At 37.0% G+C, this 25,709-nt stretch overlaps 1 protein-coding gene across 6 annotated transcripts in view; it reads left to right on the top strand.

Annotated features, from left to right (window-relative positions):
* The window catches only part of DOCK4 (dedicator of cytokinesis 4), a 429,709-nt gene that overhangs the window by 342,082 nt on the left and 61,918 nt on the right, over window positions 1-25,709 (top strand). For all 6 annotated transcript variants that reach the window (XR_011503969.1, XM_070512024.1, XM_044764600.2 and 3 more), the window contains exons 27-30: window positions 7,381-7,475; window positions 16,813-16,888; window positions 18,814-18,914; window positions 19,628-19,686. Coding sequence is in view for 5 of the 6 variants with exons in the window: in XM_070512024.1 (XP_070368125.1) it covers window positions 7,381-7,475; window positions 16,813-16,888; window positions 18,814-18,914; window positions 19,628-19,686 (331 nt within the window). In the remaining variant the exon portion in view is untranslated. The remainder of the gene's footprint in view (window positions 1-7,380; window positions 7,476-16,812; window positions 16,889-18,813; window positions 18,915-19,627; window positions 19,687-25,709) is intronic.

Below are 25,709 nucleotides of genomic sequence, written 5' to 3'. Positions count from 1 at the left end.
ACGCATGTTTAGATATTAAGGATCAGAGCTGGTGGAGAGGGAGAAGCTGAAGATATAAGAAAGAGGTGCTAACTCACAGGGTGAGATCCCTGAGAAGGCAGCAGGAGGAGCCAGAATTAGCCTTGACTGGGAGGAAGATCATCTTCCCCAGTATAAGAATGGAAGGGGAGAACTACAGTGAAGGCAGGCTAGAGGTCATCTATTTTTCTAAAGACTAATTAGTCATCTGGTTTTAATCTGTATTTTAAAAGTTCAGATGCCATCTTTTAACAAATAAATTTTTCCTGCTCCCAATTTTCTTCAAAGTCAAATATTCCTATCTGTGCCACTGAAACCTTTATTACAAGATTTTTCAAAGATAACAGCACTGGTCCATAGTCCCGTATCCCAAGTTCTTAATACAAAATGTATTCCAGAAATCAGAATTTTTGAGATTTCAAAAAGATAATGTGATGCAGGTACTGTATATTTTATAGCATCTCCAACAGACTTTGGGGTAGCAACTATAATCAAACATCTTAACGTTTCTGCAGTTAAAGAAAATAGTCACTCCATGTAGGATAAATAAAGACTATAAATAGTCCAGGTTAGATTTTACTGCCAAATGAATTGTAAAACCAAAAATCTTAGAGGACTTTGGGATTTGGGTGTGGTGGTAAAGGACCTGAAGACCTCTAAGAGCAAACATTTATATAGAACTTAGCACATGCAAGGCACTGTTCTAAGAGGCTGATTAATATTAACTCATTTAATCCTCAGAAGAACCCCAGAGGTAGGCACTGCTATTATTTTATTACAAGTGTCAATTATTTGATTCAACAAACATTGGTTGAGCAGCTTGGGTAGACACTAGGGATATCAAGACTAATAAAACAATCTCTATTAATTCCTTAATGTTATCAAGGGCATCTAAGTCATTAAGTTATAAATGCGTGTGATATGTATAAACAGCAACAGCGATCATGGCTCAGTTAGGGAATACCTGCTCACCCCAACCCCCAGCCATGAGCCAGATGTGGAGCTAAACTCTTCTCTTACAGCATCTCATTTCACATACCACCACCCCCTTGAATATTGGTGTTATTATAAACCCCAGGTAATTAGGAGGGCTAGGAATTCTCTTAACATCTGAGCCCTTTGCTCAGGCAGCTAAACACTCAGCTTTTTCTTAAACTTTATTAAACTTTCCTAAGCTGAAGTCTTTGCTATCAAATTGCATAAAATTTCATTTGCCAACTCTTTAAAAGTAGTAAGATGGTTCTAGTCACAAAGTGGGGATGTCTGAGAAAGGCCAAATTAGTAAAGGGAGAGTTACTTGGAGTTTTTTTTTAATATCTACATAGGTTAGAAATTGAATAAATAAGGCAACTATCAGTAAGGAAAGGTACAGCTTAATAGAGTGATGTGAATGGAAGATTCTAACTCATATTGGAATTGGACACTAAAAATCCCCATAACCCTACTGATTTAAAATAATAAAGTATATGTCCCCCTCTCCCACACACACATGTATTCTAATCCCCAGAGGTAGCTACTGTTAACACACAGGAGTGTATCCTCATAGACTATTTTCTAAGCTATATGCGCACACACAAATTTTTTAAAGGAATCATACTATTCATATTGGTGGTTCTTTTTTTCACACAATCTGTCATGGATATTATATAGCTCACTATATCATTTATTCTTCTGAATCTCATTATATGGATGCTAATAATTTAATCATTCCCCTTGTGATGGGCATTCAGGATATTTCTGATTTTTGCCATTACACAGGATACTACAGTAAACACTTTGATACATTTATCTCTATGGACTTGTGCCCTTATTGCTGTAGAATGAATTTCCTGGATGTAGAATTGCTGCATCATGGGATATACATATTTTAAATCTAATTGATACTGAAAATTATATATAGAAATCTTCAAATTAATATTTTTGTTGTTCTTTATTCCTGGCATCACTCCTTTTTTCTTTCTTATCAATTCAAGGAAAGATTTGGGCTAGCATTTCCCAATGGTTCTCTAAAGTCAAAATGAATTTTGAAAGTATGTACTTCTCAAGTATCTGCTAAGACTAATGGTGTTTTAACTCCATTCTTGCTTTAAGAACCTGGATGTCTCCAGGGTTACTATTGGAGTGGCTTCTGGCATTTTGAACAGTACGCCATTTCTTCTCCTTGGTCCTCAGGTACTTGTGCATGAGTGGTGTGAGTCACAGTGTCAACAGAAGTGTGTAGGAGCCAGCACCTGAGGGCTGCTCTTCTGCATTGTTTAATGCTTTTCTTCTCTAAAACATGGCATTATTTTAGAAATGAACCAAATCAAAAACTAGGAAGTGATTGGGTTTTTTCCTCCTTCTGTAGTCAATAATATTTTATTATACACCCACCTTCTATGGGGGACTAAAGTTTTGTCCATATCCCTGGTATTTCATATATTTAGAGAGCAGTGAGCCTCCTGTTCTTTGTTGATCATGGCTTTTCATATAGAGCTGTGGGGATCTTTCTTTAAGCAAGAGATTATATGTGTTCTGGAAGTTAAGTACAGCATTATTATAACCTTTCATTGTCTCCCATATACTGGCCCACCAGCTTTCAAAAATCCTATCTGATTAAGTCTCAATCCAACTTTAAAACTCGGACAACTTCATGTTACTTACAGGAAAAATCCAATCTCTGTCAAGTCTTCTCTATCCTCAGTCTACCTTCCATCTTCATTGTCCTGCACCCTTTTCCAAACACCTTTCACTCCAGCCACTTAAAATTTGTATATTTGTAACATGTATATAAGGTTTTGTTTTTCTGAATTTTTTTTGTTTACCTAAAATGCCTATTCCACCACCACCTCGCTTCCATTGCATAATTTGTACCCCTGTTAATCCCTTCCCTGATTTCAACTCATGCTATAAATCCAACTCGTGTATCACCTTCTTTATGAAGCCTTCACAGACTGTAGTTCACCGCCCCCCCCCCCCCCCCCCCCCCCCCCCCCCCGCCAATGATAACATGAAACAATACATCGTAATGATGTGTTGTGTCCTTGTCTTCTTGATGACTATGGACTTTGAGAGTAGGTACCATGTCTTTGTGTCCTAAGCACAGAGCCTGGAATATTTAAATCTTTGTTGAATGAATCAACCCTCTTGATAAATGTCTGCCTGCTTCACAAGCCATCTTTTTCCATACGATTATTTTAACTTAGAGTCTTTTATTATAGAAAAATAGTTCTATAGCTCTTGAAGATTGAAGACCATTTGGGAGTTATCTTTGCATAATGTACTTAAATATTCAATTTTAAGGATACAAAGTTCAATGTGATAATGATTATTAACACCCTTTAATTGAATTCAAACCCCTTATCAAGGGTGTTACACATTTGAAGTTTATGCAAATTTTTAAAATAGATTTGACTATCATCTAAATGGTAAGTAAAGGAAAGGTGTTCCTAGAAAACTCTGTCCCATTCATTGCTCTTGACATAAGCAGACAATGTCCTAGTCTGTTTACCCACCTCATGGTGCTTTCTTTTTTGAATGTCTTAACTCAAGTTTCATGATCTCAGAATTCCTCCTTCTGTGTCTGACCAATTTTGTTTCATACACCTAATTTCTATTTTGTGCTGTTCTGATACCATAGTATCGTGTGTAAACACAAAACAATTCTTTATGTATTATAGTCAGATAATCTTTGTAAAACACAAATTTGATCCTCTCACACATCTGCATAAAACCCCTCAGTGTCTCCAGTTTGCCCTCAGGGTACATTTCCAAACTGCTTGCCATGGGAAAGGTATGAGATTTATCTTTTATTTCTCTTTCACTTATTTATTTATCTTTGATTGATCCCTATTTATTTATCTTTCATTTATTTATTTATCTTTGGTGCCTGTTTATTTATCATCTCTCTGTCTGTCTGTATATCTATCCATCCTTCCATCCATCCATCTTTCATTTGTCCCTGTTTATCTTTCAGCCCCATTTCTTGCTGCTCCCCTTGCAGTTGGGCAACCCTGTGCTCTCTCTTGCCTCTGAGCTAGGTGCTCTTCGCTCTTTGTGGAATACCCGGCCCTCAGTCTTATCCTAGATTGTAGTGCAGGCATAGATCTGTATGGTTTTTAGATTAACATTCATCTCTCCCACCAAACTGTGAGCTTCGTGAAGGCAAAGATTACGTTCAGTTACTTACTGTGGTGTGCCGTGTGACAGGCCCTCCATAGATTCTCTTGCACGAATAAATGAAAGGATATAGCTTACCCCACTAGGTATCCCCAGTATCCTACACAGTGCCTGGTACATAGTGAAGCAGCCAATATTTATGGATGAATAAACATTAGTAATAATTTCTAAAATCATAACAATTGCTCCTGTTTTTTACTTGAATATGGGACTTTTTATTGTTTTGGAAGGGTTTCGTATGAACTTTTTTACTTGCACCTCTTGCACTGTAGGAAAAGTGTTTCTATAAAGTAGCACTTCTTTGTTTCTTTCTTTATTTTGAACCCTTATTTGAGCAAAAATCAGTAGCATTTAAGTTACCATGTTGTGCTATTTGAAGTAAACAAACAAAAAAAGAAACTGCTTGCCAGGCTGCCAATTTTAAAATGGTGGCATTTGAAATGCTTATTTCTTGCTATGCAAACAGGGATATTATTATAGCAGTGTTCTTTTTTTAAATTATGAAAAGAATCTGTTACTTAGTTATTGTTATGTGTGCAAAATAATTTCACAAATCTATGCAAAAGCACGTATTTAGTGAAATGATCAGAGCTGAAAATTGCTTATGAGGGCAGACAAGGAAATACCACTGTATTTGGGGAAGAAAGGAGAGGGATGTTGAAGAATCCAGCATTCAGGTTTTAGGGTTTTAAAATATTAGAACTGAGTTTGAAATGAAGCGTGTTGCATGGTAGTTGACAAGAAATACTTGCTGAACTAAATTACATGTAAGTACTATGATGGAAGGTGTTTGTGTTACTATCTGATGAAACATTAGTCTACAGTTTAGAAATAAGAAAAATTTTGTGCACTACATGAATAAATAAACGATCATATTAACTTTTTTAAATCTCCAAGATTTTAACGGCAAGAGACCTTAAAGCTCCCACGTTTTCCAAGTAAGAGGGCTCAGTTCCAAGAGTTAAATAAGTTGCCAAGGTCATTGAGCTAGTTAATTGCAGAGCCAGGATTAAAATCTAGGTTTCCTGATTTTCAGTATAATGTTCCTTTATTTTCATTATAAGGTTTCTACGAATGAATGTGTTTGGATCTATAAAGGTGAATAAAGCCTGAATGAATACCTGAAAAGCTACTTGAGATGCTGAAAAGTTTTCTTAGGAGAAATAAAGATTTCTGTCAATACATAGGCATTGGCACGGTGTCACAAGCTGCCACACATTTTACTTTGTGAGATAAATGGGACTAGGAAAACCCCTACACCTCAAATAACTTTCCCTTTGTCCCCAGCACTACAAAAGAACCACCAGAGTTGCTAGCACATAAGATAAATGTCTTGCCTCCTGTAGTCAGTTCAGTCAGTTCTTTCAGCTAGTTTTTTTCTCTGTGCAACTGACATCACCATCCCCCTGCCTATACACACACACACACACCATCCCTAAGGGTGCTGCCTCCAATTTCCAATTCTGTTAAAAGTTTTGAGGAGAGAAGATGAAACTTCACTATTTCAGAACTTATTTAAACTATACCTAACTAATTAGAGACTATGAAAAACAAATGACTCCCCACTTTCATGGTTTTTCTTTAATATCTAAGCAAATGCAACAAGACAGGAAATTAAAGTGGGGTATAACCTTTGAAAGGTAAATGCAAACATCAATTTTTGCAGGGTTTATATGTATTCATATCTGAGAGACCCAAAAGAAATAACCGAAAAACTGTTTAGAATAAGTTTTAGAAATGCATTAAAAAGCGCTTCTCACAGTTATAGTATGCTAATGACCTCCTCTTCCAAGGGAAGGCTAGAATGTGACGTGTTTTCCAAAATTATTTGACCTGCAGTGGAATACATTTGGGAAACTCTGTCTCTGGTGATTCTGCAGACACAGACAGGGTCTGTCTGGCCATTTAAAGACAGATGACCTAGTGGGCACATTTCCACATGGCGCATACTGCATATCAACATATGTGTTGATGCCAAAGAAGCTAAAATAAATTCTTGTCAAAATATTTATGGGCTTGATCAAAACTGTTAGAGTATGTAACACACACACACACACACACACATACACAAAGCTACGACATGTGTCTTAGTTTTTTTTAGATTCTTTCTCTCTTCTGATGGTATGAGTGACAACCATTATCTTATGTTCAGGCAGCTTACATGTTTAACATAATGTGTTGTTGGGTTTGATAAGTAAAACTCTGCTGTTTTGGTTTTTTTAAAAATTTTTTAAGCAACACCATGCTGTTGCCTTCAATCAGATTGTTAGTGAGATATATTTTCCCAGCAGCACTGAAGGTTACAAAAAAGTCTGTAAGTTTTCCAGTTAATAGACTAAATCAAAGCTAGATTGCACCCATCTTGTTTTGAGTAGGGCGAGCTCCACTTCATTATTAGATGTGGTACATTATCTGCTAGATTCCCCTTTAAGTGTAATGTGCTACAGTGTTTTGTGTCCTATCTCTTGTAATGTTTTAAGAAGAGATATTTTCATGTCTGACAAGAGCTTCTTGTCAAGAATGTTTCTGGGTGATCGGTTTAAAGATAACATCTCAGTAAATACCACTGCCCTCTGGCGTGGCATCTCTGTGAAGAATGCTTTGACACTCTTAGCTTCTAAGTACTCGTCACTGGGCTTAGCTTAGCACACATCCTTATTTAAATTTATTCTGCATAGCACACTCAGATTCTATAAAATTTAGAAAGTTATATTCGTTAAAAAGCATCTTAAGCAAAAACCCATGTTTCTTAGAAGGCATTCTGAAGATGCAGTATTAATGGTGTTAACCCACTTAAAAGAAAGCAGAGCTGAGCCAGGACTGTTTATCATTGTTTTGAGTTGGAAAGTTCTGATGTTTAGAACCCTATAATAAAACAAAGAATATTTTTGCCGGCCAATCTTCTATGAGTAGTTTTCCATTTTATTTCTAAACCTGAATTTTTAGAGCTTTTGAAGAGAAATGACAAGTCATTTCCACCGTGCATGCGAAAGAGAGACAGAAAAGGGAACATTTGGGAAGGAGTAGCAAACCAGTTGGGTGTTGAGAAGGGGAAGGTAAAGATTCCTTCTCCTGGGTGCACTGTTCAAGTATGGCTCCCTTCTTCTCTGTAATTGCCTTGGAAATGGTAACAGCAGTGTTGTGTGTGTGTGTGTTGACAGTTATAATAACTAAGTGAAATGGTCTTTCTCCTCCTTATCCAAGGATTTCCTGCTGCAGATATTTACTGTGTTCCGAATATTGATACGCCCAGAGATGTTTCCAAAGGACTGGACTGTTATGCGCTTGGTGGCTAACAAGTAAGACATTTAAATTGATGATAATTTCAATGCATTGTGTAGGGGAAGAGGAGAGTACAAAATGATCTTTTTAGTTTGATTTCAAGTTTGAAATCTCCAAGTCCTGGGGTTCTTTTTCTTTGCCTCTGAATTAACTTCTCTCACTCTTTTTAAAAAAAATTATGCATTTAGAAGTCACACTCCCTCCTACCTTCTTTGTCCCCTACCCCTATCCTATAGTAACCACTTTTATTAGTTTTTTGCATATCCTTCCACTGTTCCTATATGCAGAGCCTAGCAGGAAGCATAATATATACTCTTCTGCACATTGCTCTTTCCCTTCAAAATCCTGGCAATGTTCCCACATTAGTACATAGAAAGCTGCTCATTCTTTTCTGGTTTTTTTCTTTTACAGATATTTAGTATTCCATTGAATGGATGTACCATAGTTTATGTAACTAGCCCTGGTGCTGGACACCTGAGTCATTTCTGATGTTTCTTAATTCATTTTAATGCAACAAAATACATTGAGCATCTACTGTGTGCTGAGCACTGGGAATAAGATACAACCCTGAGTTGGACACGTGAAGATTGAAGTTCCCTTTCCAAAGCTAGGTGATTTGGCCAGTAGAGAGTTGAAAATAGTGTTCTGAGAAGAGTTCAGAACTAGATACAGACATTTGGGAAGCTATTGATGTAAAGTTGAATCTCTGGGAGTTGATAAGATTAGCTCATGTTAAGCATATCCAGCAAAAAAATAAAATGATATGAGGTCAGTGCTGGAAGGAGTCGGAGCCAGAAATGGAGACAAGGAGGCAGAAGCCATTCCCAGAGAGTAAGCGTCATAGATTTATCTGCTCTCTCACTTCTTATCTCTGTCGTCTCAGGATACAGAATGGAGATGAAGTTCTTTAGGAAACTGGCCTGATCTTTACTCCCACACTTGTAATTTACCCTGTTTCATAAGCATTCTTACTTTTAAGCCCACATTTGCTTGTTTCTCCTTCCTCCTCTTCTTCAGTCCCCAACACCCTCATGCTTAGGGTGAAGGTTGGATTCTCTAGGTATCCTCCATAGCCCGAAGATGCCATATGTCCTCCCCAGATGCCCAGGTATGATGATAGTAGAGACCTAGGAATACAGGATTTGATTTTTATTAGATATACCAAATATGGCTTATGCTGCAGTATACATTTATAGATGTGGAGGTGTTAAAATGATGTGTTAAAAACTTTGTGAAGTAACAAATAGTATAATATGGCATATTATATTTTACATAAGTACAGAAGCAGCTTTTCCATTTTGAAGACTAATTGAATTACTGAAATAGCTCTCTCTAGAATTTAGCATATTTAGTTTGATATCTGTGAGTAGAATCAAATATCTCTTCATCTGGATGTCCTGATGCTGCAGATTTAAGTGGGAGCTATTGGTCACATATCTGGCCCTATTACCAAACATCAAACATTCTGGGCACCTAGAGAGGGCTATGAAGTGATCCAGGGAGCCAGATGGGAAGGGGTTCAGGCTACTGACATCATCATCACACAGTGTCATCGTTAGGTCATTCTGCCTGCCCTGTGTGCAAGGGGGTATTTTGATTTGAATTAGAATTTTCAGTGGCAGAAATTCAAACTGAAAGTAAACTTGACATTTTGTTCCTTACGTACACAGGCTGTTCTTGAGCTTCTGAAAACCATGACAACCATGTGGCTTTTTGATATTAAATGCCATCTCTCTCTACCCCACCTAAAAATCTCTACTTTATTTATGAAGACTTCATGGTCACACAAGTGGTTGACAGCATAGATTCTGCTTTTGAGGAAACCCATGATGTTCAAGATTTCTATCTATAGTGTTAACCAAGTAGGAGCATGGTTTTGTTAGAGATAAACTCTTTGTAACACATTTAAACAGAAGATTACTCCCATAGCAAACCCAAGAAAAAGGCCATCAGCCTTTGCTAAATGCAATAATATCATTCCATTGCCACCCAAGTCAGTGCCAATAGGAATCTGGCACTGCTTTTCCACTGGCAATGGCTGGCAGCGGCAAGTCCAACCTAATTCATAGACAGGACTCCAGGGCCCGGTGCAGCACCTGCCAACTTGGAACAGACCACCTACTCTATTCTGTTCTACTTGCTTCTCTTTTCCTCTCTTCTTCTTTTTTAGTTGTCATAGTCATTTCACATTCAAATTATGAAAGCATAGGAGATTTTTCTTGCTTTATAAATGCAATATAGTCCACATATAAGGTTTCACCTATGTGTGCTTTATCTGTAAAAAATGTTAACCTCTATAATATTGGTAGGAAAATAAATTTCTGAAGGATGTTAAAGATATTTTAAATATGTTAAAGAGCATATACTGGAAAGAAAAGTTCCCACTTTGCTGAAGTGCATAGAAGCAAGTTGCAGGAGGCAGGTCTGTGCCTCGGAGATTGGCCACCTCTTCTTCCAAGATACTAACTTTCTTAGACAAATGTTTAATTAGGGCCCCTCAAAGAGGCATTTTAACCCAAAGTCCCACTTTTACTACCCACTCGTGTACTTAATACATGTTGAATTGTTAGTAACTAGCTGAGAAGTCACCATTGTCCTGCCCTTGAACTCAAGTGAATAGCTCATCCCTCAAAATATGTATTCTTCTATGTGTTGGTCCTTTCTTCCTGTGTTTTCAGGTAAGTTAAATGCCTTTAACTTTCATCTATAAACTGGGTGGTCCAGAATCCTATAGCTTCCGTACTTTATGCGAAGTCCTGCCAAAAGCTGTGACTGGACACGTGGTGATTAGGATGGTCTTTTGTTTATTTCCACCTGAATCTCTAATATTGTGTAACATAGTAAGTGTGTCCAGGCTGAATTTCCCAAGGACGAGAAACGTGACTTCTCTTGCTTGCTTGCGAAGCTATATTGTGCCCACTGTAAGTTCTTGGTAAATGTTTCTGATGAGGACAACTGCTCAATCTGAGAAAGAAGGAACATAAGGGAGATGAAAATTAAGTACCAAAAATACAGGACACTTTGAGACAAGCTTCTCTCCACCCCCTTCCCATACACATTAAGGTACAAAAATAAAGTTACAGCTTTATACATATTTTCAAGGAAATAAATCTTATAACAGACTAGCTTATTGAGGAAAGTAAAAGCTCCCTGGGCCTGTGCTTGACATTTCAGGCCCTTATTCTGTATACCTTGTGTGCCTGTTGGCTTCAAATATATCCTACATTTTCTTTTGTGTTTTTTCCCACCAAACACTGAATTATTTAGTTGACTATTCCCTTTAACCAACTTAGCTTTCAAATGAGATCTATATAGCAAATAAATGATTTGTAGAATCGAAGATTCCGTTCATTCACGGACCCATCCATTCAGCAAATATTTTTTAGTGCCTAATGTGTAAAGTAAATTCCATAAAGCTAAAGAGCACAATTCTATGAAGGTGTTTATGAAAGGAAATTTGTTCTGGACTGGCATAGGAGGGGTCTTTCATGAGGGAGTAAAACTTGAGCTGAAAGCTAAACCAGGAGTTAATAGATAAACAGCAAAGGAAGAATGTTCTTGTCAACAGGAATATCATATACAAAGGCCCTGTGGTCAGAGTGAATATGGCACATTTAAGGAACTGAAAGACTGTTAGTGTGGCTGAAATACGAGGAGGGAAGGAACCCATAAAGATGAGATTGGAAGAGAAAGACAGGGCCCACATATCTGTGGGTAGAGAGACAAAAGAGAAACCAGGAAGGACCAGTTAGGAGCTTAATACAGCAATCCAGGTAAGAGATGATGATGGTGTGAACAGGTAGATAGCAATGAAGGTAGCAAGAAGATCAATTTTGGAGATAGAGATGACAAGACTTGCAGATGACTGGATGTGGATAGGAGAGAAAAAATTGAAACTGGCCTTTAAAATTTTGGCGTGAACAGAAGGACGGTGGTGCCATTCTCTTAGGTAGAAAATACTGAGAGAGGACCAGCTTTGGGGGTGGGAGAGGTGATGAATCCTAAGTTGAACAGAAGTTTGAGATGCTGTTAGGTATCCAAGTGGCGATGTACAAGGGGAAGCTAGACAAGCTGGTATGGAGCTCAGGGAAGAGGTCAGGGCTAGAGATGGCATGTGAGGGTCATCAGCCTGTGGATAGTATTTGAAGCCATAGAACGGAATGAGAGCACCCAGGAAGAAAGTGTAGATTGAAAAGAGAAAAGTACTTAGGACTGGGCCCTGGAGCTTGCCAACATTTTAAAGGTCAGGATGTGGAGAAGCATCCAGCAAAGGGAGGCTGAAAAGGAGCAGGCAGCCCATGATGCACAGTGAGAACCAGCAAAGTATAACATCCTGTGAAGAAAGTATTTCATGATGGAAGGAGTATCAGAGCTGCTGGGAGGTTGAGGATGATGAAGACTGACAGTTGCCCCTGAGATTTGGCAACATGGTACGGATATTGGTGACCTTGACAAGTGCTGTTTCAGTGGCATGGTGGAGATGAAAGCCTTATTAGAGTGCATTCAAGAACAGATGGGAATTGAGAAAGTGAAAACAGTAATTATAGGCAGCTCTTCAGAAGAGTTTTCCTGTAAAAGAGAGCAGAGAAATGGGGCTATAACTGGAAGGAGATGTGGGGACTAGGATTCTTTTTAAAATATGAAATATTATAGCCTGTTGGTCTACTAATAGGAATGGTCCGATAAAGACAGAAGTATTGATGATGCTAAAGAACACAGAGATAAGTGAAGGAACAATGTCCTTAGGCAGGCAAGTGGGGAGGGGTTTGAGTGTAGTATTGCTCAGTGTGCCTGTTCGAGAACTGTCTGTTACCTGTTCACAATCAGCTTGCACTAGAAATTAAATCAGCTGTGTAAGCATGCAGCTTAGTTCAAGTGACATTATTTTTTGTAGGAAGTCCTTCTCAATGAAGGAAGCTTACCACTCTTAGAGTAACACTGACCTCGTGCACACAAAGGAAGCTTGGCCTTAGCTAAGAGTTGACAGTTTATCCATGGTAACAGGAAGGAAGACAGAGTATGTGATTCTGACCATGAAAAGTTGGGTAGGAGAGTAGCTAATCTATCAAGCACTCATTGACACAGCTGTTACTGTTTTTTGTTGTTTTTCTGTTAAGGGTAATTATCCTTAAACTATTTTACTGTCCAGGGAGAGATAAGATACTGATTTTTATCAAAACCATATATTATAAGATGAATATGCCAAACTTAAATAAAGTTACAGCAAATATTTACATAGGAATTGCTTGTGCACTGCATCTCCTGGTGAGTTTCAGGAGTTGGTAGTGAGAATGAATACAAGAAGGAAAGACTTCCTTAGGCTCCGAGCCTAATAGGTCAAAACTGAGGCTGCTGCCACATGAGTGATTTTATGCCAGTAGTGCCCAGTGGAGTAGGTCAAGGGCATTTTTAAAATGCTTCTGTTTCAATCCTTGTTCATTCTTTTTACCTCACCCACACTGCATGCTTCCTTGACTGAAAACAAAATCACTCCTTATCACGTTAGTTTTCAAAAGGACACATTATAGGAGATGAGGTTTCTCTCTCAGGGAGATAGCATTGCTTAAAGATACTTCCTAAAGGCCAGAATGAGGTGGCAACTGGAAAACCTGAAGCAGTAACATTTATTTCCTATGCATCAGTTCCTCTTTTATGTGTAAATTTTATCATGCTGTGCCCGTAGATTATGGTTGTCAAAAGTGATCCTTGTGCCTGCATTTCTATAGCAGATATCAGTAATTTGACCATTTGCAGTAACAGATTGCAAACCTTTCTTGGCTATTGAGTTGGAGCACTGAGATTTGAAATGTCCCCGTATTCAGAGACTGAGTCATGAGTAACAGAATAAAACCAAGGGAGCCACATGGTTTTGGATAAATAGGAACAAGTAAAGAGAGATCCCTAACCACCACAGGTATCCGCTACAATGAAGAAGCAATAATGTATAAATGCCTTTAGCTGGCTTGGGGACCTGTGTGCCAGGAAACTGACTCAGTACTGAGTTACCATAAAAAGCTCTGGGAGTTGCCTCTGTGACTTGGGCTGAACATTATAAGCATAAATGGAAAGCAGTTGAGGTAGAGTCATTTCAAGATCTTTCTAGCCCTAGGAAGTCTTATTTTTGTAGGTTTACTCCTTATCATATGAACTGTATTAAAGAGACTCACATGCCACATTAGATATATTTTACTAAAGAAAAAGTGAAAAGCAATTTTTACCTTTTGCTTTTTAAATTATTGGCCTATGAGTAAAATCATTTCATTCCAATTGGCTGTGATTTCTCAGCATTTTTATATGTTTAGGAATTCTTGGAAAGTTATAAAAAGCAACCTACAATTTTTTAATATAATAGAAATTGCACAAATATTAAATTGGACAGTTACTGAAATTGATCATGTTGCATTCGGTGGACATGTAATTAACTTTTTTTAGTTTTTATTTTGCAGTTTTAATTTTTAATCCCATCACGTTTTTTCAGGTCTCAGTATTTTCCGAAGGCCCTGAGAAGCTCCTAGACCCTTGCCCTGTGCCTCTTGTGCCTCATGATAAAGCAGCCTTGATGAGAAGATGAGGTGTTCCATCTAGAGCAAGGATTGCGTGCCCCATTAAAGAACCATAAGAACAGTCATTGGCCTAAAGTTCTGGAAGCCGGGAAAATGTGAAGCAGAGTTTGTTGGAATGTTTTTCTGACTCAGGCCTCTCTAGAGCCTTGCTCTTCAGAGAGTGAGCTGTGGATCAACAGCATGAGCATCCCCTGGAGCTTGTCCGAAATGCAGTCTCAGGCCCCACCCCAGGCCTACTGAATCATAATCTGCATTTGAACTAGATGGCGAGGTACCCATTACATTTGAAAAGCACTGCTCTTGGTAGAGAGTTCTTAGCTCTGGGTGTACAAAAGAATCACCTGGGAGTTGTAACAATCCTGAAGTCCAGGTTGCACTGCAATCTGATCGTTAGAATCCCTGGGGATGTGACCCAGACATCTGTATTTTAAAGTTCCCAGGTGCTTCCAATAAGCAGCCAAATTGAGACTCACTGGTCCATAATAAGGCCACAGAGGCTCCACATTGTTTACTAGTAAGTACAGTTGAACAAGCTCTGAATTTTATTGGTTGTGTTTGGGACCCAGCATATAAATAACAAATGAGTAATCTTTACCTCGGAATAGCTTCTCATTTGGAAGATTGAATTGGTTGGCTCCTTTCCAGGATGTTAAGCCCAATAGTCTAAATCCCAGATATGTCATGTTTCACTAACACCAGAGGTTATTGTTTCTGAGCAACAATCCAAGCTAGAGTTGTGGGCCAGAAGGTGTTTTTTTTAATGTAAAACTCAGGTATAGAGGGACTGTGTGTATTTCTCCATTGCATGTCAAAGTAGAATGTCTGTGCTTAGAACCACATGTTAAGGACGCAAAATTTTCTTCTTTAAACTTAAAAGCCTAGGGGTCTGGTCCTGTGGCATAGTGGTTAGGTTCATGTGCTCTGCTTCGGTGGTGTGGGGTTCATGGTTTTGGATCCCGGGCACAGACCTACACACCACTCGTCAGGTCATGCTGTGACAGCATCCCACATACAAAACAGAGGAAGATTGGCAACAGATGTTAGCTCAGGGCCAATCTTCCTCAGCAAAATGAAACAAAAAGCAGTCTAACAATCTTCTAGATGCTGGGCCAAGAACTGCTTCCTTGCCTCATAGCATTCCATTTTCTGATAATCATGCTTTAGTTTCATATAATAAGGTCTGAATAAACTACTTTGGGAACTTTAATGATTTCTTTAGTTATCATCATTGAATTTGCCAGCGTCTGTAGAAAACTGCCACTTTATACTGTTATTTGTAGGTGATTTCTCTCTTTGATATGAAATTCACTGATGGTGTCTGCCATTTGGGGGGCTGAAGACGTCACAGGACTTCTCAATTTCATAGGCGTTACTTATACCTAACTTTGATAGTAAGATTCACTGAGAGATGTAAATGACATATGTAAAATGTGCATGCATTACCACAGTACTTGCTCAGGATAGAGCAGGTGCCCAAGAAGTAGTGGTTTTCTTCTCTTTTTCTTTCTTTACCATGAGCTTTCACATTAAACCATCCAACCCCTTAATCTGGTTAGTGTTCCCTTTCCCCACAAGAAGGCTATAATAGTGAGTTTTCCAGCAGATAACAGTAATGAACATTTATGTCCTTCAAGGACTATAAATATGCTTCTAATTAGTAAATATCCTTCTAATCTATATTTTACAAGTAAGATAACCAAGGTATGAAGTTGGTTGGGTGTTTTGTTTTATTTCATTTTGTTTTACCTAGAGTCATGCAACTATATCCTTCAATTCCAAATCCTATGGTGAGGACTGGCGCCTCATTACATCACAAGCACTGTCTTTCGCATGCATCCCAGAAAAGGCCAAAGAGTTTTAAGTATCAACCATTTATACATTGGTGCTTAGTTTAGAGTAGCTTGGAGAGTGGCCTGTCTTATTTCAATATAATGCTGTATCTAACATTAAATGAACCAATTGGGAATGTATTCAGTTTTGGTATGTATACTTTTATAGCTGCAAAAAGGAACAAATTTTGACAAATTACATAAGTCTAGAATTAACCAAGAATGCTCACCAAACCCTTCTTTTTTAATCTCCCCAGCAAGAACACATGGCTATGTATGTCCCCTCTGTCAAGCTTTCCTCCTAATTTCTCCAGCTCTGAGATACTACATTCTCTGAATTGCTGTAACACTCACTGTTAGTTTCACGCAGCTTAGTACTATTTTATAGACAATCTCACTGTCTGTAATTGTTCCTTTAGTGACAGGCTTGTCGGCATGAGAGAGGGAATCTGCCTTCTATGGCTCTTTCATGCCCCCTAACATTTTAAACAGGGGAGAGAGAACACATCTAATAAATACTCAAAACTATATTCTATCATTTTATCCTGTCCATTCCCTCCTTGAGTTCCATTTCTTTTTCTGTATTTTTAAAAAGTGTGGCTTTCTTCTATGTTAATCAAATATGGAATATTATATTTGTGTTAAATATTTTTGCTTTATTCAGAAATTAATAAAATCATTAGGAAACATCAAGAGATTAATGTATTTCTGACCGAGTCATATGAATTCATAGATCTTTCTGTGTATCATTTTACAAAGAACCAGACCCTAGTGATAAATTTTTTCCTTTTTTTTTTTGCCTGGTATCTCTTTTTTTATTTCAAATATGAATTATCTAATCTTGTTCCACATGCTTACTGAAGAAGGTTTTCTTTTGTCTTAGTTGCTCTTTATTCTTATCTAATAAATGATTTCCACTAATATGAAGGCTGCAACTTAATATGTACTTTTTTTGTCACTAGCGTAATTATTACAACAGTTCTATACCTATCAGATGCACTTCGCAAGAACTTCTTAAATGAAAACTTTGATTATAAGGTAAGTATCCATGTAGATGACTCTCCTGCTTGGGCTGAAAAGTTTCACATTGTACTTCAAGAAATGACCTAATATATTTTCTTTCTCTTAATAATAGGAAAATAAGTTTATTCCAGCTACCTCAATTAATCTTGGGCCATATTAGTTTTAACTATGAATAAAATGAAAAGAGATTTCGTTATATCTGTGAACAAATTAGAGCTATAATCATGCTTCTCATCCTGGTGGAAATCATAGTGCTTTAGAGGAGAGAGTTCTTTATGATTACTATAAATTTTAATTCTCATTTTTTTCTGTATGATCTCCATGCGTGACAAAGGGAACTTAGAGCTAATGTTTTTAGACATGTTTTACAATAGAGCTTATATGAGGAACATATTTACAAAGCGAACCCTTTACTTCCTTTACTTCTCCATCTTCCCATTTTTTAGAATGAATTAATCAAAAGAAAAAAACTGGAAGATTAATAAGATTCTTTAAGGCAGAACTCTCCATACATCTATAATATAATGTGATATGTCTGGGTGCCTAAGAATTCTTGATATACACATTTTTTAAATGGCAAATGATAAATGATAAACAAAGGTGGGCAGTACCCATGTTGGCTTCCCTTCTTAGTGGTGTCATATGTTTTTTGGCATCTTTATTTCTTATTTTTTAAATAACATTTTTCATATTAAACATTTAATAAAATTTCCTTATGTGATAAGTAAAAAATACAAAAAAGCACATATACAAAAAAAAGAGAATTTTAATGATTGCTCAATATTTCTTTATATCAGACCTTGTAATAATTAGTATATCAGAATTTGATAATCAGAACTCTACTTTTTAATATTTAAGTTGTTTCTATTTCATTCTTATAAATTTTATCCTTTTTATGTACTCCTCACAAAATAAAACTTGGTATATATCCCTAATTATTTCTTTGGATAAATATTTATAGGTGGAATTGTTGAGTTAAAGGTTGTATCATTTATATTTGCTGGCCTGTTTTCCTGTATCTATACCAACATGAGAAAATAAGACTTTTTTTTGACAATTTCCTAGGGGAAAAAATCTTTTTTGCTTGAATTAGCATTTCTTACTATTTATTAGTTACTAATTATTGATTAGTTTATAGTTATTAATTATTGACTATTGGCTAAAATTCATATCTTTTCAGTTGTCTGTTCTTGACCTCATTCATTGTTTTGCTCAGGGTTTTATCATATTCTCTTTATTTGTAAGAGCTCTTTATGTATAAAAGATATTAATTCTTTGTAATATTTTCCTGCTGTTTATCTTTAATTTTACATGGTGTCAGTAGAGCTGTTTCCTTCCGTTATGTCCTAAATGTTTTTGGTTAAGTTTATTGCTGGGAATTTTATTCTGATCTCTTTCTGATGCTGTTTTTGGTGTAAGAAACCTTAGACTCAAAAAATTTGTCTGGGCAGGGAATTTTTATATACTTTCTGAATTTAAGGCAATTAGCGTATACAAAGAAGTATATGTATTTTTATTTTACTTCTACATTAAAAGTTCCAAAAAATGAATTCTCATAGGAATAAAGTAAACCATCTTATACCTCACCCTCCCTGGAGATACACAGACATGTTATAGGAGAATCAAAATATCTACCATTTAACATATACAAGAGAGCTCAGGAAACCTGTGATAGATCACTGAAGTAATAAATAAGTAGATGGTGTTAGTTTACTTCTTTGTTATAGAAAATTTCAAGCATATATAAAAATAGAGAGAATAGTGTAATCAATCCCATGTACTCATCTCCAGCTCTGACTATTATCAACTCATGACCAATCTTATTGCAACTATATCCCCATCCACTTATCGCTTTTCAAGAAAATCCAAGATATAGTGTCACTTCACCTGTAAATATTTTTGTAACACCATAGTATTTAAATATCTTGTTCTCATTTTAGATCTGGGATTCCTACTTTTACCTTGCAGTCATTTTTATAAACCAGTTGTGTCTGCAATTAGAGATGTTCACACCTTCCAAAAAGAAAAAGGTGTTAGAAAAGTAAGTACCAGTGCGTAATCGGGTGGGACTATAAGGCACAAGTGTTGTGCCTTTTAAAGGGTGCTTAGTTCAAGTGATTCATAAATCAGATTTCTGTAACTGGAAATCACAGTGGAGAGGCAATAACCAAGAGGACAATAAGCAGTCTTTTCTGGAAATTTCCATATTTCGAACTTATTCGCACATTTTTGTCCTCAATCTTTCAGGATTCAAAATTAATATAGAAGCGAAAAATTATGAGACAAATCTATTTTACTGAAGGATTTATATGAGAATTTTAATTAGAGGCATCAAGACATGTACATTGTACAAATTTCCAGTTATAAAATGAATGAATCATAGAAATGTCATGTAGAGCATGGTGACTATAGTTGATAATACTGTATTGCACATTTGAAAGTAGCTGGGAGAGTGGATCTTGAAAGTTCTCGTCACAAGAAAAAAATTGTAACTGTGCATGGTGATGGACATTAACTGGACTTATTGTGATGATTGTTTTGCAATATAGACAAATATCAAGTCATTATATTGTACAACTGAAACTAGTATAATGTCATGTCAATTATACCTCAATAAAAAAAGATGTACATTAAATATCTTTAATTAGAAACATACTGCCTTTTGATTCAGAATGGTAGATGGTATCCTAAGAGACACAAATACTTCTTTGTTCTGGAGCTTTTGTGTCAGGTTTGATTTTTGTTCTATTTTAGGTATGGTGACATGCGGGTAACAATGGGTTGTGAAATTTTCAGCATGTGGCAAAACCTAGGTAAGTGATGAAAAGAGACGCCACTTCCATTTTATAGTTCATCACTGTACTTTTAAGTGTACAAATGAAGAAGGGCAAGTTACCAATGACAGCATTTGAAACCAAATGTCTAAATCAATAAAGATATCTATAGAAAGTAATTGACACTTTGGCATCGAATAGAGTTACAACTAATTCTTTAAATTGGCATCTGTCTGAAAAAATCACTTTACCTTTGTGTGTTTCATTATTATTGAATGACAAATTTTATAATTTAGCATTGCTCCAGTAATACATGCAATTCTAGCAATGAGCTAACCTTTCAGAATTTGGAAATATAACAACTCAAAATTTTTGGAACTCTGGATTGAGGCTGTGAATCATAAAAAAATTAAGATTAAACTTCATGAAACATTGACTCACGCATCGCTTCTCTTAAAAAACTTGACAACATTGACCTATATCATAAAGAGTATAGCCAAAGGATTTAAAAGGATCTACGGTTGCTAAGAAATAATTAGATCCAATTTTGTTAATCTGCCACATCAGATAGAGCCTACTATTTCAACAAATTGATAACACAGACTTGGTTGCATAAAAAAGAATATTAAGAAAATAAATTATTTTAAAATCTTATTGGCATAGGGGTTTTTCCTAGAGATTCATAACTTCCTTAATTTGGTATGTTAACTATGCAAGTTTATAGTATTAATTTACTATTATTGCATTGTAATTCCTCCTTGCGATTTATTAAAGTGATGGAATTATTTTAATTGAATATGTAATGACCTGAAAGTATCTTTTCTCTTGGGTTCATTCAGGCACAACTTAGAGATGGCAGGATATGTTTTCTTTAAGCGAAAGTAGAACCATTACCGTTTTTACTTCAATTCATGTTACAGAGTGATTTTTGACCAGGATATGTATATCTCTCAAAAATGCATTGCAATTTGAGATAGCCTTGTTATATATGATTGAACCCAGGGTTCAATGCTTGCTAGTACTTTCAGAAAAAAAGGTGAGTTAGCATCTTGAAAGCAACTTCCAACTATCTAAGGCCAGCCAGAAGTCCATGATGTGTCTTTAGATTAGGCTCAAAAATAGCATCAGATTGTCTTATTTGAAGAGAACTCCTCTCAGTCTTCCTGTTTCCTTGATTCTTTGTGTCCTTGGTTTTCAAAAGCAGATCAAGGCCCTTGGAGTGTCCATATTGCATTTGGCATAAATTTAGCAAGGTGTTTTCCAAAGAATGCTGCATTGGAGTGCTATTGTGGTTGTTTAGGCTCTTGTCAGAGCTAAAATGATAGGACTAGGGCAGATTCGTTTGTGTTGCTAGAATTTTAGAAAACATGGCAGATTTCCTCTTCTAGATAAATCTTAGCATTGCCAAGTATGGTTATTTCCACATAAATCTTTATCCAAGCCAAGGTTAGCTATGCATGTAGGCCCATGACCCTTGGCTTGCTGAATAAAGCTGGCACCTTTAGTCCCCCTAAAGATGTCACTGTATCCTCTATAAACTTTTCTCCTCTGTTTTGTCTTTAAAACAGAAATATTTCTATCCTTCTGGGTTTTATGTTAAATTACTTCTTTATTTTCGTCAGAAATCTAGAGAATGTGAAAAATTTCTGGAGCATACTGATCCCCGTAACACATTGCTATGTCAGTAGTCTTTAGGACAGTGGCTCTCAACAGACCAGCAGCATCTGCATCACCTGGAAGCTTGTAAGAAATGCACATTCTGTGGCTCCACCCCAGACCTACTGGAACAGAATCTCTGAGACAGGGGCACAACAATCTTAGTTTTAACAAGTTCTCCAGGTGATTCTTATGCACTTGGCTAAAGATTGAAAAGCAATGCTCTAGACAATGGCCCCTTTCTTTGTTTTTCCAGCCCTAAAGACTAGCTCTAGCACAGGTCTAGGACTCTGTTAGAAAAGCTCATTTTACTCGACTAGGGATGCTCAGCATGACTAGTTCAAGTGTCTGACGAGTGTAAATTTTCACTTCATTCCTTGGTTTCTGCATTATTTCCCTAGAGTTGTGTCTTGACTTTTTTGAGACTTCCAAAACATAAGGTGAATTTTAAAGATCTAGTTGTACAACAACTAGAATTGGAAAATGTTCAGAAATGTTAAAGCATCTCTTCCAACATATATTTTTGAAAAATGATAAGAAAAATTAAGTATTCAGGGTACTATTTTAACACCTCATCTAGACCTAAATAACAAGTCAGCTTGTTACTTAGGAATATCAAAATATGTTAGTTATAATTTGGTTTACCTATAAATATGTCATATTGAGTATTTTAAATCCTAAAGGAGAATTTATTTAGATAATGATAGATTTGTAATTTTTAATGGAACAGACCGACAAATTCAATTTAGCATAGTTCATAAAACACTGGCTATGTACAAGTTATTTTGGGGGGGATACAAAAAAAATGATCCATACCTGTTAAGAGCTTAGTTTTTAAAGTTTATATTTTAAACTTTTTGTCCTCTTTTTGTGGAACAGGAAAAAGCTTGATAAAGACAAATTCGCCAAGTTTTAGTAAAGCAAATAAGCTTTTATGATTTCATAAACCAAGATTTTCAGTAGTTTTTAGTAGATACAAAAAACACTAACTTTTAGAATATAGAAGAGAGGAAATGCCCACAGTCACTGAAAACACTTTTTGCCACTTGAAGCTGTTCAGTTGGTCTAATTTGAAAACACAAATTTTACTGGACAATATTTTTAAATCAGATTTTGGTAATTTATGTTTAACTCAGAAGTGTGGATAGTAGCCATCCTAAAGGATATGAAGTAGTATCTAATTGTGGTTTTGATAAAATAGTTTATATTTAAAGAGTAAGGACTGGGGTCAGCCAGTGGCATGGTGGTTATGTTTGGCTCCACTTCAGCAGCCCGGAGTTCACAGGTTTGTTCCCGGGCACGGACCTACACACTACTCATCAAGCTGTTCTGTGGTGGCACCCCACATCCAAAAACTAAAATAGAGGAAGACTGGCACAGATGTTAGCTCAGGGCCAATCTCCCTCACCAAAAAAAAAAATAAAGACCTAGTAGTGAGAAGTGAACACCTTTTCTCAAATGTTCCTCAGTATTTTCATTTTCTGAGTAGAAGAACCAAAAATATTATGTCGAGAGTGGGGGGAAGGCATGAATCTTCCCCTAAAATTGTATACATTTGTACCTACACTTACAAGAATAGTCTGCAAAGAAAGAGGTTAGTCTTTACTACTGTGTCCCACCTTTGGCATTCATCATGCAGGGTTAAGTTTTTTCTTTCTATTTTTAGTTGAACTAACATTCTTACTAAATATACAGTGGGCTCTTTCTTCCACATTTGCAAACACAGCATCTTGTAACTGCTGCAGAAAAATCAATACTTCCCTAGCAGGCTGTTCTGTGTGCATAAATATAAAACTCCAGCAACCCAAGAAGCAGGTGTCCTAAATACTTCAAAACAAGACCATGTGGCTGACAATTAGAGATGGGGAAAGTATACTAAATCTGCAGTTGAAAGAGAAATCATTTAAATGAAGTTTGGTTTGCTGTTGCCATACACGCTTCAAGATTTTGCTTTGCCGATTGGGGAGGAATTAAATTTTCTATGGTGGAGAGCCTGTTCAGATTTGCACAGATTCTGTGTTTTCAGTGTGTTTTCAGCAAGTGAGGCTATCCTCATACATTCCTGCATGATGATATAAATGTAGGTGTGGCTTCTTTACTGCCAATAGAAAATCAGGCTACAAAATGTCATGTATGGACTTTGTTGGGGTTGTGATTGAAAGAAAGCAACTGGAAATGACATGTTTTAGGACAATCAGAAATTTCAATATAGGCTGGATTTTAGATTAATTTAAGGAATTATTGTTTGCCTTGTTAGGCATGATAAAGGCATTGTGATTCTGTATTTATGAAATGTCCTACCTGTGAAAGATGCTTACTGGTGTGTGTACAAGTAAAACAATATGATATCTCAGATTTGCCTTAAAATACGCTAGAGAAAAAAATAGTTGGGGCAATAGGTGAAACAGGATCGGCAAAATTGTTGGTAATTATTGAAGCTAGATGATGGGTACGTGGGGATCTGTTTTAGTATTCTTTATAGTTTTGTATACATGTGAGATTTTTCATAGAAAAAATTTTTAAGAGAAGAAAATAGGGTTGTAAAATGTCTATAAATGGAAAAGATTTTGAAAAAAGAGATTCAAAAATACTCAAGCAAATGGTGGTAAATAAAATAAGTGCATGTTGATGATGTTCTTTGTTAGAGAGGCCAAAAGATGTCAGGCTCAGGAAAGATTAAAAACAAAGATCGTAATGTAGCTGCCTTGAATCTCATTCCACCAAGGCAGCCATGGGAAAACTATCCGGGCTGGCAGGAAATTCCATTGTATTTTGTGCTCCTTGCCTCTCCCATCCCCCTTTACCCCACGTACCAAAAGCTCTGCAAAAGTTTGGTGACTTCACACAGTGTCAAGGTGGCAGGGAGGCCCTCCTGGTTATTAGCCACATGCCAAGATGGCCTTTTTCCTGTGTGCGTGGTCCCTTCAGTCCATGGCTCTGCTGGGGCACAGCATCTGTGGCTAGACTCTGAAGCCCTACGCCATCTCCCAAGGCAGGGTCACAGAACAGGTGTAAGGCTGGCTAATCTCAGGACTTGCCAGCCTTCATCTCTACAAGAATCTCCTTCTCCCTTTTCCCTTTCTTCCTCTCCCTTGCCACGACATCTTGAATAAGGATTGAGTGGGTTTAGGCTTTTACAAATGATAGTAAGAGTGATTGAGTTCACATTGCTTCTCCTTTCTGCCCTGACGAAAGTAACTGAAGAAAGGAATTGCCAATGCTGGCTGCTAGTTACCTGCTTGATATATGTATGTTGGGAGAATAGGGGAATACAGGGAGAAGACCATGAGTTGATGGTTCTGTGTATTGTGCTACAGTGACTTTGTTGATCTTGAAATTATTCATTCTTTTGGAGGAAAATATCCAAGGTTAGATTCATAAGGAAGTTTCTTTTGATGAATAAGAAGGAGATGTTCTTGCTCTGATGAGGAAAACTAAGCAGTCCCTTGGGAAAGATTAAATATTACCTGGGTCAAAAATGAAAATAGGAGGGGCCAGCCCCATGGCCGAGTGGTTAAGTTCATGCACTTCGCTTTGGCAGCCCGGGGTTTTGCCAGTTCGGATCCCGGGTGCGGACATGGCACTGCTCGGTAGGCCGTGCTGAGGCCGCATCCCACACAGAACAACCAGGGCCACTCACAAGTAGGCTATACGACTATGTGCTGGGGGGACTTTGGGGAGAAGAAGAAGAAGAAAAAGAAAAAAAGGTTGGCAACAGTTGTTAGCTCAGGTGCCAATCTTTAAAAAAAAAAAAAGTAAAGATAGGAAAGAAAAAGTCAAGTTATTCCTCACATACATGAGTGTGGATAAGTAATTTAGAGAGGATGAGAAACAAATTACTTCTGATGAATCCTCAGAGAGGAAAGGACTGTGTGACTTCAGTGATATAAAGGGACTTTCAGCTGGGCAGGGGCCTGCGAGCGTGTCCTGCTAAGCTCCCATGGCATTGAGAAAAAGGGGTGGGGCCACCTTCTGAAGAACGGCGGAAATATCCCACGGCACTTCCAGTCACAAAAACCAGTGACTTCACAAACACCCATCGCTGGTTTGCCCATCGCTGACTCATCCATCATTTTTTTCCTCTTTCCAAATTCTTTCTTTCATATTCTTTTTTCTTTAAAAATCCCTCTAAAGTCAATAGAAATTTAAACTGTCTGTTTGCACCCTGGATTTATATATGTCCAAGCTCTGTGGCTACCTTAATGCCTTCGAGTACAAAAAATGAAATAGAGAAAATGATAATTAATGTGAAGGTATATAACTCTGAAATTGGCAAGTAAGCCTGAACAGTATGATTTTGTTCATATTCACCCCTTACTACAAAAGATCAAAGGTAGAAAAGAGGACAAGGGGGAAATTATCCTCTTCCATGAAGCCAGCCATCTTCTGCTCAGCTTTCCAACTTG

Source organism: Equus asinus, chromosome 1 (genome assembly GCF_041296235.1).
Source record: "Equus asinus isolate D_3611 breed Donkey chromosome 1, EquAss-T2T_v2, whole genome shotgun sequence".
In the NCBI taxonomy this organism is placed as follows: Eukaryota; Metazoa; Chordata; class Mammalia; order Perissodactyla; family Equidae; genus Equus; species Equus asinus.
The sequence above is the reverse complement of the archived record's forward strand: the minus strand, read 5'-3'. Positions and strand labels throughout refer to the sequence as shown.